This window comes from Sciurus carolinensis, chromosome 9 (assembly GCF_902686445.1).
Source record: "Sciurus carolinensis chromosome 9, mSciCar1.2, whole genome shotgun sequence".
Taxonomy (NCBI): Eukaryota; Metazoa; Chordata; class Mammalia; order Rodentia; family Sciuridae; genus Sciurus; species Sciurus carolinensis.
Window position 1 is genome coordinate 13,675,750 of NC_062221.1, and position 18,901 is coordinate 13,694,650.

The 18,901-nt window shown below is 44.3% G+C and overlaps 1 protein-coding gene across 1 annotated transcript in view; it reads left to right on the forward strand.

Moving 5' to 3' along the window:
* Window positions 1-18,901, forward strand: part of Slc9a9 (solute carrier family 9 member A9) — a 547,508-nt gene that overhangs the window by 277,430 nt on the left and 251,177 nt on the right. Inside the window, exon 9 of the mRNA XM_047564064.1 lies at window positions 5,344-5,432. Within this exon, the coding sequence (XP_047420020.1) occupies window positions 5,344-5,432 (89 nt within the window). The remainder of the gene's footprint in view (window positions 1-5,343; window positions 5,433-18,901) is intronic.

An 18,901-nucleotide genomic window follows, 5' to 3' on the forward strand; every position in this document is an offset into this window, starting at 1 on the left:
AGAGGCCTGGTGACTTGGTGACTTGGTGACTTGGTGACGGATGTGTGCTGGCGCGGTGGAGGCTCTGGTAGAGTTCCGAAATCTCTCTTGCCTGATAAATATCATCGGGCCACAGTTGAGCCTGCAAAGCGGGTGCAGTGGCACTGAGAGAAGCAAATCCGAACCCCAGGATTAGAGCCCGAGAAAGGCGGTCCAGGAGCTCCGAAAGGGAGCGGCCGGGCTGGGATCCAGACCTCGGAGGACACGGCCTCGCTGCTGCTGCTTTCTCTGACAGGAGCCATGAGGTTGAACGAGAAGCCCGGGAGAAAACCAAAGCAAAAGCAGAAAAGGAGGCTGGATCTGACTGTGGGGACCGCGGTGGAGAGCCAGGGCCGAGCTGCGGCCAACCAGAAGAGCAGGCACACGGGAAAGAGCCAGCCCTTCTCTGCTCCCGGGTGCTAGTCTTCCTGCGGGGCTGCACAGTGGCAGAGCCCACCCGCACTGACCAAGGGGAATGTGGTTCGTACAGCCCCAGCGCCAGGATCAGAGACCGGAAAAAGGGCGAGTCCGGAGCTCAGACACTGGCTAGGTGGCTGGCCCAGAGAGCACAGGCCCCATCCTTCCCTTACACACGACTGTCTGGGATCCAGGGCGTTTAGGAGAGCCATCAAGGTCCCCACGTAACAGTAGCACTAGTAGTAGCAGCACGGGTGTGTCAGAGCATAACGATGATAGAAATGGACACTCTACCCAGGCACAGTGGTACAGCCTGTAATCCCAACGCCTCTGGAGGCCGAGACAGGAGAATTGCAAGTTTGAGGCCAGCCTCAAAAACCTAGCAAGGCCCTAAGCAACTTAGAAAGACCCTACGCAACTTGGCCAGACCCTGTCTTGAAATAAAAAATAAAAAGGGTTGGGTTGGGGATGTGGCTTAGTGGTTAAGGACCTCTGGGTTCAATTCCTGGTACCCCACCTCCCCCCAAAAAGAACATTCCAAAGATAGAAAACTGTCACCTTTCAATTCGTTTCTGTGGCAGAGAGTTTTAAGGATGCAGTAGTCCTCCTTGTCCACAGAGGGTTTGTTTTAAGACCCCCAGTCTATGCCTGAAACCATGAACAGTGCCAAACCCTGTGTATAGAAATCTTTTCCTGTGATAAAGTTCAATTCATAAATTAGGAACAGTAAGATATTAACATAACAATAAAGCAGAAGAATGAAAATAATATATTAGACTACAAGTGATTTAACATTTATGGGTTATTATTTCTAGAATTTTCCATTTAGTTTTTCCAGGCCACAGTTGATTGTGAGTAACTGAAACCACAGAAAGTGAAACTGTAGATAAGAAGGGACTACTGTAATAAGGTGTTTAGATGAGACATTTCCAAACAGTGTTTGGGCTAGTAAGAGTCACACTAATGACAGTAATTAGTATGATTTAATTAATTTCCAAGCTATAGCATTGTGATTATGTATGCTAATTCTAAGGTCAGACCAATTTGGTGATCCTGTTTTCGTTGTGACACCCAGTGTCTGGTCACATAGGGCTCCCTCCTCGTGGTTGGCCTTTTGCATGACGTGTGCATAGACCTGAGACTCCAGAAGTCTTCAGCTCGGATGTTGCCCAGTACCGTTCTTCTGGAGGCAAGGAAAGGAAAATGGAGGTAGCGACCGGGGCAAACCTCCTCCAATGACAAGCACGGTCAGCTCAGAGGTGTCATCTCCCTCATCAGATCTTTGACTCCGTCCCTGGGAAATCTGAAATGATGTTTTTCAGATGGTTCGGGATCACCTTTAAAAATTCACAGATGGGCTAATACAGGCAGGAAAGCACAGAGAGTCTATGGAATGCTGAATCTCTGCTCTGCCACTTCCAAGGTGACCTTGAGGAAATCACTTCAGTGTCTTGCTCGTTCAGTAGGGAAGGAAATGTTCACTTGTCTCCTGGGGTGCCCACCTTGCGCCGGGTGCTGCTCTCAGGATTGGGGACCAGTGAATTCCTCTGTCCTTATTGAGCTCCGTATTGCAGAGTGGGAAGGCAAACAATAAACACAGAAATCGAGAAAATGTTAGGTGGCGATAGATAATATGGAAACAGCAGAAGCGGTGACAAGGGATAGATGAAGGATTGTTTGCACAGAGTGAACAGGGAAGCGTGTCTGGTAACGCAGCATCTGAGCAGGGACCGGAAGGAGGAGGAGGCCGTGGAGGAGCACCTTCCACTCCTGGACCTGCGGGGCCAGGGCTCTGTGGTGGGACCAACTTGGCGAAGAGAGTGCCAAGCCAGGATCGTGGCGAGATGGGCCCCGCAATTATGGAGTGCAGGGAACGGGGCAGGACCAGATCCTGGGAAACCTGCCGAAGATCTGAGCAGGGCACTGACATGATCTGCATTGGGTTTGAAGAATCACTATTTCCAGATGCAGAATAGACTGTGCAGAACCAGCCCGGGAGGCAGGAGGCGGGAGGTCCAGTTAGGAAGGGGTTGTTCTAATCCAGGCCAAAAATGATGTTGGCTTGGAAAAGGATGCTAAGGGTTCCAGGTGCTGAGAGGTGACTGAGTTCAGAGTGAATTTCAGAGGACAATTCAACAAAATTGCTGATGCACAGCGAGAGGAGAAGTAAAGGGTGGTCCCACAGCTTTGGCCCAAGCAGCAGGAAGAATGGTCTGCCGAAGGTTGCAGGAGGAGCTAGTCAATCGTGGTGAGCCTGTTGTGAAATAACAAAGTCACACATAATTACAAAGATGAAATTATGGTGTTGGCCGGTAAATGGATGGAACTGGAGAATATCATGCTAAGTGAAATAAGCCAGTCCCAGAAAACCAAAGGCCCAATGTCCTCTGGGATATGTGGATGCTAACCCACAACAAGGGAGGGAAGAACAGAAGTTCATTGGTTTAGAGAAAGGTAGATGAAAGGAAGGGAGTGGGGATGGGAATGGAAAAGACAGTGGAATGAATGGGACACGACTTTCCTATGTTCTTATGTGGACACACGACCAGTGTGACTCCGCATCATGTACAACCACAAGCACAGGATCCTAATTGGAAAGGGTCGCAGCCCATGTATGGGTGCAACCAGGATCGTGGCGAGATGGGCCCCGCAATTATGGAGCGCGGGGAACAGAGTAGGACCAGATCCTGGGAAACCTGCCAAAGATCTGAGCAGTAATATGTCAAAATACACCCAACTGTCACGTACATCAAAAAACAACAAATAATAAAGAAGATGTAAACGCAGCTAACCCCAGGTCAGCCACCAGTAGGCATTCGTCCCTCCTCTACCCTTCACAACTCTTTCTTTATTTTTTATTTTTTATCTGTTCTTTTTAGTTATACATGATGGCAGAATGTATTTTGACATGTTATACATACATGGAATGAAACTTCTCCTTCTTGTGGTTGTACATGATGTGGAGTTACACTGGTCGTGTGTTCACGTGTGAACATAGGAGAGTTATGTCCGACTCATTCCACGTCTTTCCCATTCCCACCCCTCCTCTCTTTCCCCCGCCACCCCAGTACAGTCTGGTGAACCTCCACCACCCCACCTGTACCTATAGTGAGTCAGCATCCGCATATCAGAGTGAACATTCTCCTCTGGTTTTGGGGGAGTGGCTTATCCCATTCCTATTCTAGATCTCAGAACAAAGTTATTCACCACCCAGCAAACCTGCCTTGCGTTCTCTACCTCTGCACAGATCAATATGTAGTCAAAACAGTTCCACAGCAGTGAGAAGGTCAGCAACCCTCATCTGGAAGACTTCGAACACACTTGACAGAGATAGATCAATTACATTTGAAAACAAAGAGAAACCTTTGCTGTCAAAACAGGGCACATGGTAATTCTCTTAGTCCCTTGAAATATTTAAAGTGCTTCAGTACCCCCAAAGTTTCCCATGTATTCTTTAATAGAAATTCTGTGAAGAGGGAAATATAATATTTTATAAGATTTTTTCCTTAGAATTTATGAAGAGATGCTAAGAAACTGAAAAGTTACCCAAAAAAATCTCTAGGAATGTTTACTGAATATGTATTTCCTACTTGTTTTTATTCTTCGGTCTAAAATTTGGAAGCCTGGTATTAGGAGGAAATAAGTAATGTAAATGTCTATGTGTTTGTATTATGTAAATACGTCTTAGCAATACTTTATGCAGTGCTGTCTTGAAAAATAACCAACATGGAAATAAATGCATACAGTTTACATAGAAAAAAGATAAGCTCGGTTCTTGAAAATTCTTTATCGTGGACTCATTTGAAATGTCAGTATTCACTTCACATATCTCTGTACTCTTAAGAATCATCAGCATTTAATTTATGAGTGTTTTTAGATGGGAAGATTCTGCTGCTTAAAATTCATTTCAATCCCCTTGGTCTGAGTTGAGGAATACTTGTTTCCTGCGCTTTTCCAAAGCCCTCTTCCAGGCCCAATTTCCCATAATTAATTTAATCTTTCATCCAAAAAGGAATGTGGCTCCCACACTCCCCCCTCCTCCCTGCACACCAGCCCAGGGACAAAAACAGAGAGAGTAACAATTCTGGGGACAAACCACATATATGTCTTGTCACTGCCATCCCTCTGTACCCAACAACTACCCAGGGCACACGTGTCTTCGTAGAGTATTAAAAGCTGGGCAGAATGTGATTTAAGAAATGAACGCTGCAGCCAGCCAGGAGCAGCTGATGGCCCACTCTACTGGAAGCACATAAGAACCCCTTGCTTACTTTCAAGCAGTGTGGGTCTTGGGTGTGTGTTCACTAGATTACTCAGCTGTGGAGAGGCAGAGCGCCCAGCTTTGCCAAAGAGGGAAAGGAGCGCACAGGACTTCTTTCTCTTGCTTGGCAAGTGGGAACCATGGCGGGAGCAACAAAACCCTTGTTGATGTCTTAGGCTTGTGACTCATGGCTTTTAATACTAAATTATAGCATGACAAGATTCCTTTCAGGCTCCCTAAGGTACACAGTGGAAAGCAAATGTCTGAGAAAAGATGCCAATATTTAATATAAAATTCAGCAACGTAACTGACTCCGGCTACAAGCAGCCAGAGTTGACTCTATTGTCTTTTGTTCCTGTGTTTCCAAGATAGCTTTCCAACTCATGACCAGGGAGTCCTTTATCTCCAGGGGGAATCTGCTTTTCATTTTGTTAGGAATACTCTTAGTGTCTTCCTTTATGTGTAAGTCTGCAAGACTCATGTTTAAAGCTGGTAGCAAGATGGACCTAGATTTCATTATCGTAATAATTTTATTAAGGATTTTTAACTCTACTGGCACCAAGTTCGTCCTTTGACTGGGAGGGCCCTACCTTCTGACTTAGATGGGAAAGAAGATTAATTCTGACTGGTCTGTTTTTGAATTTCAGGGATAGTCGCTGTGCTCTTCTGTGGAGTCACGCAGGCACACTACACCTACAACAATCTGTCATCAGATTCCAAAGTGAGGACTAAACAGGTAAAAGAAAATCTCACTACAGGCCTCGTTCCTTTCTCGGTATAATGGTTATGTAGCACTTCTGGCAGTGCATTCAGAAAGAATTTCATTAGTAAAGAAGAAAGTACGCTTAAGGCTTCATTATGGGCTGGATATTTATAGATTTTTTTTTCCCCTCCAGGATAACCATTAACAATTCTCTTGGTAAGCAAAAACTATAGTTATAATAGTTTCTCCTCCTGAGAGATGTGGAACACAGACTGTCAGTCTTGAAGATGAAAGACCTACTGTCAGTAATAATTCAGTCACTTGCATCTAAAAGCATTATAAAGCATGTGAGATTGGGTAGTTAGAGAGAGAGAAGGAGAGGGGGAATATGGAAGTGATGTTTGGTCTTTAATTGAGTGCTTTTGCTTCCAAGCAAATTCAACTGCCAGTTGTCTCACCAGCAGAATGTATCTCCCTTATTCTGAGAACACATCTGTTTGGATATTTGCATGTGAGCATAGATAGATTCCTTCCATAAACATTATTTACACAGCCACTTTGTGCCAAGCACTCTGCTGGGTACCAGGAATACAAAGATAGTATATGGCTGCCTTCAAGAAGTTCCTCAGGTCTATTGAAAAGGATGAAGATGTGTAATGAACAAGAATCCAGTGTAAGTACTGGGGTGGAAAACATCTGTCTTGAGTGTGTGGGAGCATTTGGTCGGGCATCTTCCCATAGTTAGGACTGGAAAACCAGAAGAAATTTGCCAGAGATAATGCCCAACCTGGAGCAAGAAATGCAAATTGAATTATTGGTGAGATGAAGATTTGGGGCCCAGCAGGGGTGAAAGGTAGCAAGAAGGACATTTGAGGCCGAGGGATCAGCAGGGACAAAATCTCTTAAGCAATTGCCTGAAGCTCTGAAAATAATTCAGTGTGACTGGCGCCTGGGGTGAGGCTGAAGTCAGGGGGATCCGAGAGGAGAGACGTAGATAGAACCACAGGCCAGCTTATGAAAGGACTTACATACTTTGGGAAGAAATTTAGACTTTATCCTGCAGATAATAGGGAGTAGCTTAAACAACAGGAATTTATGATGTCTCACACTTCTGGAATCTAAAAGACTAAAATGAAGGTGTTGGTAGGATTAGTTCCTTCTAAGGATGTGATGGAAAATCTGCACTGTGTCTCCATCTTGGCTTCTGGTGGTTTTCTGGCCACCTTTGATGTTCCTTGTGTTATAAACACATCATTTCTAATGTTGACCTTCTTGTTAACATGGCATTCTCCCTGAATGTATGATTCCAGATTTTCCATTTTTATAAGAGTACCAGTCATTTTAGGGTAGGGGCCCATCCTACTCCAATATGACTTCATCTGAACTAATTACATTTGTAATTACCTTACTTTGAAATGAGGTCACATTCTGAGGTTCTGAGTGTTTATATTTCAACATATGAATTTGGGGGAGCAGAATTCAGCCCAAACAGAATAACTTTAGGATGACTGGACATATCACTAGACATTCACTCGGGAAGACATGAGGAACATGGATCAAGGCACTTGTATCAGTTAGCATTTGCTAAGTAACAAACAATCATACAACATCAGTGGCATCCAACATTAGACATTGATTTATCACCCACAAGACTCAGACATTTTGACCAGGGTTGGACTTAGTGGTTCTCTTCTATCAACTGAACTTATTTGTATGTCTGTGGGTTTGTCAGAGGCTGTATCTTAAGTTAAGCTTGACTAAGGCAACTTTGTCATGTACCTGTCATTCTTCTGGCAGAAGAATAAGCTCCAGCATTGAAACAGTTCATTTCAATCATTTTCCTGCATGACATCTCTTAAACATCCTATTGGCCAGAGAAAATCATATGACTGAGTCCAAAGTCAAGAGGCCAAACAGATTCCCAGTCCACACTGGAAGGTCACTGAAAAGTCACATGGCATGGAGTATGGATATAGTATGCTGTGGTGTGGATTTTAGGTCCCCCTACAGCCCCTGTGTTAATGCAGGACTATTCAGAGGAGACATGATTGAACTGTTAGAGCTGTGACCTAATCAGTCCAACCTGGTTTGAGTGGACAACTGGGTGGATAGACAGGTGGGGCATGACTGGAGGAGCTGAGTCCCTGGAAGCGTGCCCTGGAAGGGTGCATCTTGTCTGTGGTCCCCTTCTCCCTTTCTTTGCTTCCTGGCTGCCATGAATGGAGCAGTGCTTCCCCACCGTGCCCTTCCACCATGATGTCCTGACTCACCTTGGGTCCAGAGCAATGGAGTCAGCCACCTATGGACTGAGACTTCTGAAACTGTGAGCACCAAATAAACTTATCCTCCTCTAAGTTGCTCTGGTCAGGTATTATGGTTACAGAAATGAGTGGCTTACTAACACATAAGGAATGAAGAAGAACTGGATTGAATGACTTCCCCCAAAATGAAGGCAGATAATCTGCTTTAATAAACCTGATGATGCTGAGACTTGTGATGTAATACTTGGGCAGAAGGAGTGGAGAAAGCAAAGGGATGTCCAAGAAAAATCTGCGATTGGCCAGGAGTTCCTAAACAGGGTTCCCCAGGTGTTGCTTTAAAGCTCTCCAGAACGTTTCTTCTCATCCCTATCTGTCATGTCCCAAGCCCAGTTGGTCCTGATTCCGCCTATACCAGCTAAGGGACTCTACTAGGCCACTTGTCCTCTCTGCCTATCAGCTCAATTGCATCAGAGCAATCACAAAATGTATTTACCAAAATTTGGAGGTAAATTTGGAGGGCTTCTAAGTAAAACAAAAGTAAATAAACCAAAAAAATATGACATCAAATCCAAGAAAACTCCACTGCCTAGTCTTCAAGGACCCTTTGCATTATGAAGATTGCTAGCATTCTCTAGGGCTTAAAGGGTTGGTTTTCCTGGACTTTTCTTATCCTCTGAGCATTTGTATGCTGGGAAGCTGATCCCTGTTTAGGAACTTGCACTTTTAAGTCATGCTATCGAGACTGTTCAGCAGAACTTCAAAGATAACTCGTCTCATGGCAAGATAGCAGCCCAGCACCTAGGGGACACGAAGCCCGAATCAGTGCCCTCCAGCCTTCCGTTCTCCCTCTGAATGTCTTGACAAGTGCCCCTGATGGGCTGCCAGGGCCATTTCACAGCACTCTCCTTCAAGGAAGGAGACTTTTACAAGTTCGTTCTTTAGCATCTAGATAACTGCATAACCCTGTCCTGTCCTCCCGCCACCCTACCTTCTTTCCTGGATGTCTGGATCATCTCAGGACTTAACAAATGCTAATTCCTTCCTACTCCCTTCTCATGCCTTTCCTCACTTCTTTCCTTTCTATCAGGATCTATCATCTCCTAGTTATTTGTTCTCTCATAATACATGCATATATAGCACACATTTATATATATATGCACATCTATGCATACTTATGCCCACGAATTCCCTGCACTCTAGTATATAGACTCCAAGGTCTCCAACTAGACCAGATGAGCTCAGAGTTCCTCAACTCCATCTGCACTGAGGTAGCAAGCAAAGTTCAAACTCCATGTGGGAAACCAATTTCAAGTTGCGGGGTCATGGTGAGGCTTGTGGTATAGAGATGCCATCTGAAACCAGGGGAGTCCGGAAGGATATGTGACATCATCACGTAGGTGCAGGACACAGTACCTCCGCCTGCACCTTCCCCTGCCATTAGAAGGAGTGGTCACACAGCCTCTTTGCTTCTGTTCCCAGGACTGTTTAATAGAAGAATAGGAAGTTCCTTAGTGAAGTCTAGGACAATCCATGGAAATCAACTTTGTGTGATAAAATCCAAAGGTGATATCATTTACGAAGAAATTTTATTCATCACCTTTGTCTATACCAGCTAATCAAATAACTACCTGGATATAAAGGTTTTTGAGAATTGTGTGTTTTTCATAACTTCAAGAATTAAATGGGCTTTCTAAAAATTACATTTTCACTTTAAAAGGTTTTGTAAATGATCATTATCCTGTGATGGTAGGTGAACTAATTTTTGCCTGAAAAAAGCATTGTACACTGCTGTGTGACACCAGGGAGCCTAATGGAGACCCTGGGGTCGTTACCTGCCATAAGGACCTGCCCTTAGGAGGCAAAGCATCCTATTAAAGAGGGTGTGAACATGAGCGGCAATCCCTTTCCGTGACTTGGAGCGGTCGGTGCATTAGTGTGTGCACATTCAGTCCTGGGAACAGACAGATCCTGCAAGCCCTGCCTCTCGCCTGGGAAGCTGCATGCTGCTGAGGATGCTCCAGGTGGACATCAAACGTAGCAGTCTGCAGCAGCAGGTCTCACCCTGAGCCATCCAGGAGATTGGGTGCAGACCCAACAGACCTACTCACGCAAGTCCCAGCTGCTCCCACCCACTTCTCTTCTCCTCACCCCCCAGGGCAGGCCACTAGTGGGTTACCTGGGCCCAAGTCCAGGTGTTTCCAGCCACTGTCTTTACCTTGCCTGAGGCTGATGTGCAAAACCACACACTTCTACACCGTCCCTCTTAACTAGAAATACTCCTTTCCTTTTCACAATTCCTGATTTAAAATTATTTCCAACAGATACACATGGGTATAGGATATGAATGTGAATAACTAACACTTATTGTTCATTAACATGTACAAAGTACTGATCTCATTTGCTTTCTTCCTACCTTTCTACCAAAGAGGTGGCTCTTCTTATTACCACTAATTACCTTCATTCTTTGCGCTAATATTTTCTGAGAGCCTACTTTGTGCCAGCCACTGCTCAAGATGTTGGGTATGCAACAGTGAACAAAAAGGAGATTCCAGAAGGAGAGTGTTATAGGGATGGAAATAAATTAGCAAACTCTGTAGTGTGCTTCTAGTAAGTTACCATGCCTAACACCAGGCAGGGGATGGAGATAGGACTGCTGATATGGGGAGGCAGGGTGGTCATTTTAGATAGGGTGGCCAGGGAAGGCCTCAGTGAGAAGGCAGTAACTGCAGGAAGTGAAAGAGGGAGTTGGGTGGACATTTGGAGTGGAACCATCCAGAAATTGGGAAGAACAGATAGCAAAGATCCCAAAAGCAAGGAGATGGATGTGTCTGCAGCAGAGACAACATCAAAACAGAGAAGGGTCACAGGGCCCAAATAACCTGGGAATACTGGAAACTGTTGAGAACAGGCATGCACAAGATGTGATTTAAGATTTGAAAGAGTAGAGGTGCCATTATCAGGAATCAGTGCAGCTGTGGAGTAGCCAGTTGACATGGAATGCTGCAGGCCCTTGCATTACATGCATGGCCCCCAGGGTGGCACAATAGCAGGAGGTGGTGAAATCTTTGAGAGGTGGGGCCTAGTGCACACTCGTTAGGCCAGTGGGGACATAGCCTTAGAGAGTACTGTGGGACCCTGGCCTCTTCCTCTTTCTCTGTTGCTTCCTGGCTGTAAGGTGAGTGATTTTGCTCCACTGCACACTCCTGCTACGATGTGCTGCCTCACCCAGATCCCAGGCTACATGGCCAATCAGTCATGGGCTGGACTGTCCAAAACTGGGAGCCACCATAAACTTTTTCACTTTATAACTCAAGTATTTCAAGTGTTTTGTCATAGTTACAGAAAGCTGACTAGTACCAGGTCTCGAGGAGAGTGATAGAGGAGAAGTCCAAACACCCAGCCCAGAGGTACTCAAGTGTTAAGAGGTCAGAAATGAGCAAAGGAGAAATCATGGCCAGTAAGGGAAAGAAAAGCCAGGAAAGTATGTTGTCCTAGAAGTCAAAGGAAGAGTGTATCTCAAGAAGGAGTCTGATGGATTTTGCTAAGTGCTGCCAAGTATCAAGAAAGATGAAGAACGTGAGTTGTTGATGATAACTCATGCTGTGAAAGCCATGTTGGTGGAGAGCAGGGGAAAGCCTAATCATTCCAGAAAGAATTGGAGCAAAGAGGTTGGAAACACTGTGTCAGACAAGTCTTTCAAAGGTATTTTTCTGTAAAGAAAAACAAAGAGAGTCAAAGAAAAGATCTTTTTATTTTTAAAGTGGGAAAAATAACAGTACTTTTGCATGCTGATGCAGATGATATAAAGGAAAGATAATGTCTTAGAGCATTCACCGAGTCTTATAAGGGCAGACTTCAAACTCAGATTTTACAATTTTATGGATCAGATTCTTTTGCCTCTTATTAAATACTCTTTGATCAGTAGATGGATCATAGTAATTTGTGAAGCTCAACTTCTTTTCGTCAATAAGCCTTGAGTGGATGGGTGAATGAATGAATGAATGAATGTTGAGCTACCTTTAGTACACTTTCACTGAATTCAGATAGTCATTTATCCTATATCTGATCCCCTCATTTTTGGAAATCTACCAATTTCTGTGCATCTTAATTTTTAACTGATATCCAAGTTGGGTTAGACATAGATGCTTTCATGCACTTGCTTTTGAAAAGTCAGATTCTTTGTCTAGCATTTATGGGCAAACAATGACATCTTCACTATAGAAGACTCTTTCCAGATGCTTATTTTATTTCCTTCCCCCCACCCCAGATGATATTTTTAGTTTTTATCACCATCAAATGGAAAAGCAGCAATGCAAATCCAAATTTAAATTTCCAATAAAAAATAAGACAATGGAAGCCAAACTGGATGTGCTGTGCATGACTTTGTAAGAAAATTCAAGAAAAGAATTTGGATGTGGGAGGGACAAGACGACATGGTAGAAAGAGCACTTGGCAGAGAGTCCAGAAAACTGAGTCTCACCCCCACCTCTCCTATTAACGGCAGGGCGTTGGATAATTAATTTAACACACGTGAGCTTCACTTTTCTCATCTGCAAAGTGATTTATTGAACTACAGGACTGAATTTTAAAGATCTTTCTCTAGACCTAATAGTCTATGACTGAACATGAGGCATGCTATATACACCTAGTTCTTCCTCCTCCTAGACTAAGGTTGGGCAGTGATATACAATACGGGGTCAGGGTTTGCTCTTGAAGCCACATCACTGGGTAGACCAGTTTAACAAGTTGTCAAATTAGACCTACGGATGAGGCATTCCAACATCCAAATCCTCGGTTCATACCAGGGTGAAATTTTTCATGCTGGAAACTGGATGGTTCCTCTTGGAAAAATTCTCAGCTCCTGAGTGAGTGGTTGCAATGGCTTTTTCTAAGATTGCCAGCTCCGTGGGTCGAGAGAACAAACCTCAGACTGCCAGCACTCAGTCTCTCAGGGTGTGACTGAAGGGCTTTAGTTTTCCAATTCTAGCATGGACCAAGAGTGTACCAAGCTCCATGCAGCGATGGTGTGGCAGGCATCATGCCAGAAGCCAGGGGGACAGAGGCAAAGAAGACAGAGTTCTGCCTCTTAGCAGGTCATAATATAGCAGGAGGACACGCGTGCGCACGCGCACACACACGCGCACACACGCGCGCACACACACACACACACACTCCATGCATATGCTGAGTACATTCACATGCACAACCAACATCCCCAAGTAGCAATGATAACAGAGAGGGAAGAGCAGCCTGTCATGGGAACTAGAGGACTGAATTGCTTGCTGGAGGCAAGGTGTTCATGGGGAGCTGTTTTGGGGGTTGGGTGTTTTAGAGTTTGTGTATAAGAAAGATTGGAAGATGATCATGCGGATTCCTTGAGGTATGAAAGCAAAGAGAACAGAGTGAGCAAAAGCACAAAACTAAGAGAGCTCTTGGCAAGTCCCAGAAACAAAGAGGCAACATAATGACTAGGACCTGGGTTGACTAAGAGGTAGGTTGGCCGCTGGTAGAGGCTGAGGAACAGGGAAGGGCATGTGGCAGAGAGCTGAGAATGTCAATGCAGAAGTGAGTTCAAGGGACCTCTGCTGCCTCAGGCAGGGGGTTTGGAAATCCTATGAGACTAAAACTCACTTAGGGCTTTGGGAACAGGGGGGATGGTGATGATCAGATTTCTGCCTTACCAAGATAACCTTGACAGCATCACCGAGGAAAGTCTGAACAAAGGACATTTTGGAACTTGAAGAGTGCCTGTACCTACTGGTGGTTTGAGGGGTTATTTGGAAGCAAACGTGGTCTTTGCCTTTCCTGCAGTTCCTTCCAGTACACAACTTACGTATGTAATATCTAAGTTTACTTTAACCTTTTGTGACTCTATTTCTCTCCTCTCCTCCTTTAGGATGTTGTGGCCTATATATAAACTTTATGGAAATACAGACTTAGGAGTTCAGTAAATCCTTTGCTGAATTAATAAATAAATTAACGAAGGAATGAATTATGACCATTAACATTCCAAGATTTAAAAAAAGATAGAGGGGGGAGAAACAATGTATTCCAATGAATGGTTTTATTTAATTCTGATATCATGCATTAATTTAAATTTAATGAGTTGGCGGCATAAGGCAAATGTCTAGGGTAATCCAGAGATATTGAAAGAAAAATCAAGCACAATTCCGTCGCTTGTGTGAGTTTCCCGCAGTGTGTCTCTGCCTTATTGATTTACATTACAGTGGTTTTTGATTATGGTTTTGTGGGGTTTTTTTTCTCCAACACTTTTAACAAAAGCAGTCACGTTCCATCCTAGTTACCTGTCCCACGGCCCAGTGGAGAGAGAATGTCCTGGGCAACAATGGCCCTGCCTCCTGGCTTCTGAGAAGATCAAAGATATCTTCATAGAGCATAGAATTGCCTTTATTTTTCACTCTAATTACATTTCTTTTGTGAAGATTTCTACCACTCTTCTTCCTTTCATTCAAACTACCTTTAAAAATACCATCCTAGAAGGGTTGAATTTATAAATGATGGTAAAGTGTTTAAATTTCTCCTTAGCTAAGCTGGTGATTCTTTTCAATGAAACTCATTATATTGTATAAAGGACATTTAGTAGTTCGGCTAATAAGTGTTCCCTTTTAAATGCTAATTAGAGTGGAGCTCCCACATCAAGGCAAGAACAGGCTGTACTTTCAGTGCCCGGAAAGAATTATTGTCTGAGCCCCTGATCCGGAAGCCTGTACTTCACAACCAACTTGCCGAGGCCACAGATGACAATTGGTTCCCTAAATAGTGAGTACCTTCTGTGTCCTGGGTACTAGAGCCCAGGGTCAGTGAGAACTATGGGCAAGTAGAAAATTTTTTTTCTTCCCCTGGAAAATTCTTCACTCAATTATTATTTTTTTCTCCAACAACACTGTAGTCGGACTCTAACTGCTCAATTAAATCTCTCCTGCTTTCTTAATCACACATCTGTGTTTGTTGATGAAAGCATATAATTGCAGTTGGGAATTTTAAGTCATAAAATCAAAGAAGTTCAGAGGTAGGTGGGGCTATGAAGATAAACTTTAAAACTCACAGGGATAGCGGGCTGCTTTGCTCTTTCACTTTTAGAAAATAAAAATAAGTTTCATCAATCCTTAGATATCAACATATAAATGTATGTGATCCATAACTCTCTATGTCGAGGCCTGATTCAATGCCAAATGCAAAAAAAAAAAAAGAAAAGAAAGAAAGAAAATCACCTGGATGGACTATAGAGATCAGCAGGTCTGTTGCCTGCTATGGTGACATTCAAGACAGATGGCCACCCATTATTACCTAAAAATTTCTAAGGATGGCAGTAGCATAACCCCCTTTAATAGCCCATTACAGTTTTATCGCCCTGCTTGATAGGTGCAGGTATGCAGGGCTCCAGTCTCGTAATGGCATTTGGGGATGACAAATGGAAATCACTGTAATTTTTCTACTCGTTTTAATTAAATTTTATGAATGCAGCACAGAAAGCATCAAGGTTGAATACGCGGGCCTGAGTGTGTTTTTTAAAGAATGTTGCCAAATTTGAGGATGCCATTTCCTTGACAGTCTTGAAAGATTCGACATTGGTATTTTAATAAAACTGCAGGTCTTGGGTCGGTTTCTTCAGAAGAGAAATTGAATTATTTCTAGAGGCACAGCTCAAAAAATCCAAAGAATCCCATCAGTGGAGGGGTGATGCAGAACTCTGAATAAAGGGAAATCTAATAAGTGAGAAGAAGAGTTTAGTTTCAGGAAAGTCACTTGGTACAACTGTTCTGGGTCCCGGTGAAAAGAACTTGATTGGAATCAGGAGTGACCAATTCGTTCTCGTGGTAGAAGAGAATATCAGTTATAATGGTCTTGCTTCCACAGGGAAGGCCCAGGTATGGAGCTATGTTTGATATATTTTTTCCTTTGGTTCCAAGCTATTTAAAAAAAAAAAAACCAACTATGCTTTAAAACTATGCTTTTCCCTTTTGTACTGTGCCTTGCTCTGTTCAATTAAAATTTCAAGGACAAATGAGAAGGGAAAAGATATCTGATGGAACATGGAGGAATTCTGTTGGGAAGAAATGTCTAATCTTCTCTTAGTCGTCGTAGGCACCTGAGTTTACCCGGTTCTCTTCCCCAGACATCTGTGAAAACAGGGTCATGGAGACTCACATCTGGAGAACGTGTGACTTTGGATTTCCAGGAAGTTGACCTCATACTCACCCTGACTTCCCCACCTGTCTGAAGGTGCTGTGTCAATGACAGCACGCAGGCCTCCGCACGGGGCCAGGGCGGAAGCTCTCTTGGCCAAATGGGAGACAACCAGGCAGAGAGGGGTTCCAAGCCAGCACTGAGAGTGGAGTGGAGGATTTTCAGCCCTGAGAGTGGAGTGGAGGATTTTCAGCACTGAGAGCGGAGTGGAGGATTTTCAGCACTTAGAGTGGAGTGGAGGGTTTTCAGCCCTGAGAGTGGAGTGGAGGATTTTCAGCACTGAGAGTGGAGTGGAGGATTTTCAGCACTGAGAGTGGAGTGGAGGATTTTCAGCACTGAGAGTGGAGTGGAGGATTTTCAGCACTGAGAGTGGAGTGGAGGATTTTCAGCACTGATAGTGGATTGGAGGATTTTCAGCACTGATAGTGGATTGGAGGGTTTTCAGCACTGATAGTGGATTGGAGGATTTTCAGCCCTGAGAGTGGAGTGGAGGATTTTCAGCACTGATAGTGGATTGGAGGATTTTCAGCACTGATAGTGGAGTGGAGGATTTTCAGCACTGATAGTGGATTGGAGGGTTTTCAGCACTGATAGTGGATTGGAGGATTTTCAGCCCTGAGAATGGATTGGAGGATTTTCAGCACTGATAGTGGATTGGAGGATTTTCAGCACTGATAGTGGATTGGAGGATTTTCAGCACTGATAGTGGATTGGAGGATTTTCAGCCCTGAGAGTGGAGTGGAGGATTTTCAGCACTGATAGTGGATTGGAGGATTTTCAGCACTGATAGTGGATTGGAGGGTTTTCAGCACTGATAGTGGATTGGAGGATTTTCAGCCCTGAGAGTGGAGTGGAGGATTTTCAGCACTGAGAGTGGAGTGGAGGATTTTCAGCCCTGAGAGTGGATTGGAGGATTTTCAGCCCTGAGAGTGGAGTGGAGGATTTTCAGCACTCTAGTTCTGACACAACTCACTTCTAGATAGTTGAAGTTCTGTGAGCAGCATCTTCCCTAGAACATAACTAGGTAACTAGGGTAACTAGGTCTTAACTTTTTATGTCCTTATACAGGAGTTCTCCAATAGTGGTCTGCAGGCTGGTGGCCTAGGGATTCATTTTGACGATACTGCCTGTATTCATTTCTGGCATAAATCAATAATTCACAAGACTGTCTTAGGGAAAACACCCCCATTCTTCCCCTCTGTGCTTATTTAGTGTTTGGTCTTTGGCTTGCTTCATAATACCAAACTGAGGTCTGTAGGGGACTTTTGACCCATCCAAGTATTCTAGGGACTAAAAGACCTTGAGACCATCTAACCTTCTGGGGAAGAGTAGTCTGATTTTAAGGAACATTCCGTCCTCATTGATTCTGCCAATGCTTCACGTAGCTGCCGTCCTAGGACTCAGATGTACTGGCCTACAGAAGCAGGCAAGAACACTCTTTAAGGGTGTCCCCTGTGTTCTGGGCTGATTAAAGGCTCCAATCTGTTCACAGGCACTAACACAGGTATGTAGCCAGAATCCTGACAGTCCAAGGGAGGGAATCTGAACCTTATCCATAACTGGGATTTAGAGTCTAATGATTCATGTGTGAGGAATGGGTTAATGCAAGAAGCCAGAAGCAGGGAGGAGGAAACTTTGCTGAAGAGGAAGCTTTCTGTGCATGGGCTGGGATCCGACATAGTCTGAGGGTCGGCACCTTCTCCTGGGACACTGAGCAGGAAGTTGGCCCCCTCAGCCCAGTCCCCAGTGACAGGCCTGCACCAGGAGGAGGAGGAGGGTACTAATGGGTAAAACTGAGGCAGGAGGGGGCAGGACTGTTTGGGACCATGGGTGACTGCTGAAGCCCACCCCTCTTCCCAGAATCCTGAGCAGTAAAATTGAATGAATTTGAGCAGATGCCCAAGTAACCTCTACAGGATTATCTCTGAAAGAACTAGATACACAACACACACACATACACACACACACAAAGTTTTCCTGAACTGATTAGAGAAGCAAATATGGAGCTTAAGTTGCCAGCAGCAGAAATAGCATGTGCTCCAAGGAGTGAAGCTGTCCCGGAATTGCAGGTGGCAAATCAGCAGCAGTAAGGGGACCAGGAGGCATGGTCTTGGAATGAAGCCAGGGCAGGCTGGTGCAGGCAGCTAGCTCCTCTATGGCCGGGCAGAGAACTAGCCAGAACTTAGCGGTGGTCAACTCTGTATTTATGATGTGTGCCACCCTGTCCCCTCATCTTCAAAACTCCCAGAACAGTGATTTTCAACCAGTAATTCTGGGTACACATCAGAATTTTTTACAAATCCCAGGTCCCTGGTCCCCAGGCCCAGAATTTCTGATTTTTTTAAAATCTCAGGTGAGCCTGGGTTTCAATGTTTTTGATTGTACCTAAGTGATTCTAATGAGGGGCCAGAGTTGAGAATTTAGAAAGACACTGAACACTGGATAAGGAGATCCTGAGGTCCTGTCAGTGAGCAGAGGTTTGGGATCCAGCAGATCAGATTCAAATTTCCAAGTGGTTTCAAGGGGAAACCATATGCTGGTGGGCTTGGGGAACTGGCTCTCAAACCAGAGTGCCCAATGGAATCATCCAGAGTTTTAAAAATCTCAATGTCTGATTTGTCCTCCAGAGATCCTGATTTTATTGGCAGCCTGGGCAAGCAGGACTCTTTAGAATTCCCCAGGTGCTTCTAACGTGCTGCGACACTTGAGAATCACTGACCTAGGGGACGTTCCACTCACTTGATGAAGGTCCCCTCTGGGATTTCTATAAATATTCAAGAGAAAAGGAAACTCAGCAAGGGATTTAATATTCTGTGTAAGTAGAGACTTAGAAACATCAAGATTTAAGTTTGTAGAAATGCATTTATTTTCATAGGTGAGAGGTTTCCAAGACATCACCCAAAAAAATCCCATAATCCTTAAATCTGGGAAAAGGGTCACACACCAAAACCAAAACTGACATGCTTCCTGGAGGGCAAGTGGATCACGTACTCAAAATTCACAAATAGAGGTTTAACTTCTTCACAAATTCAT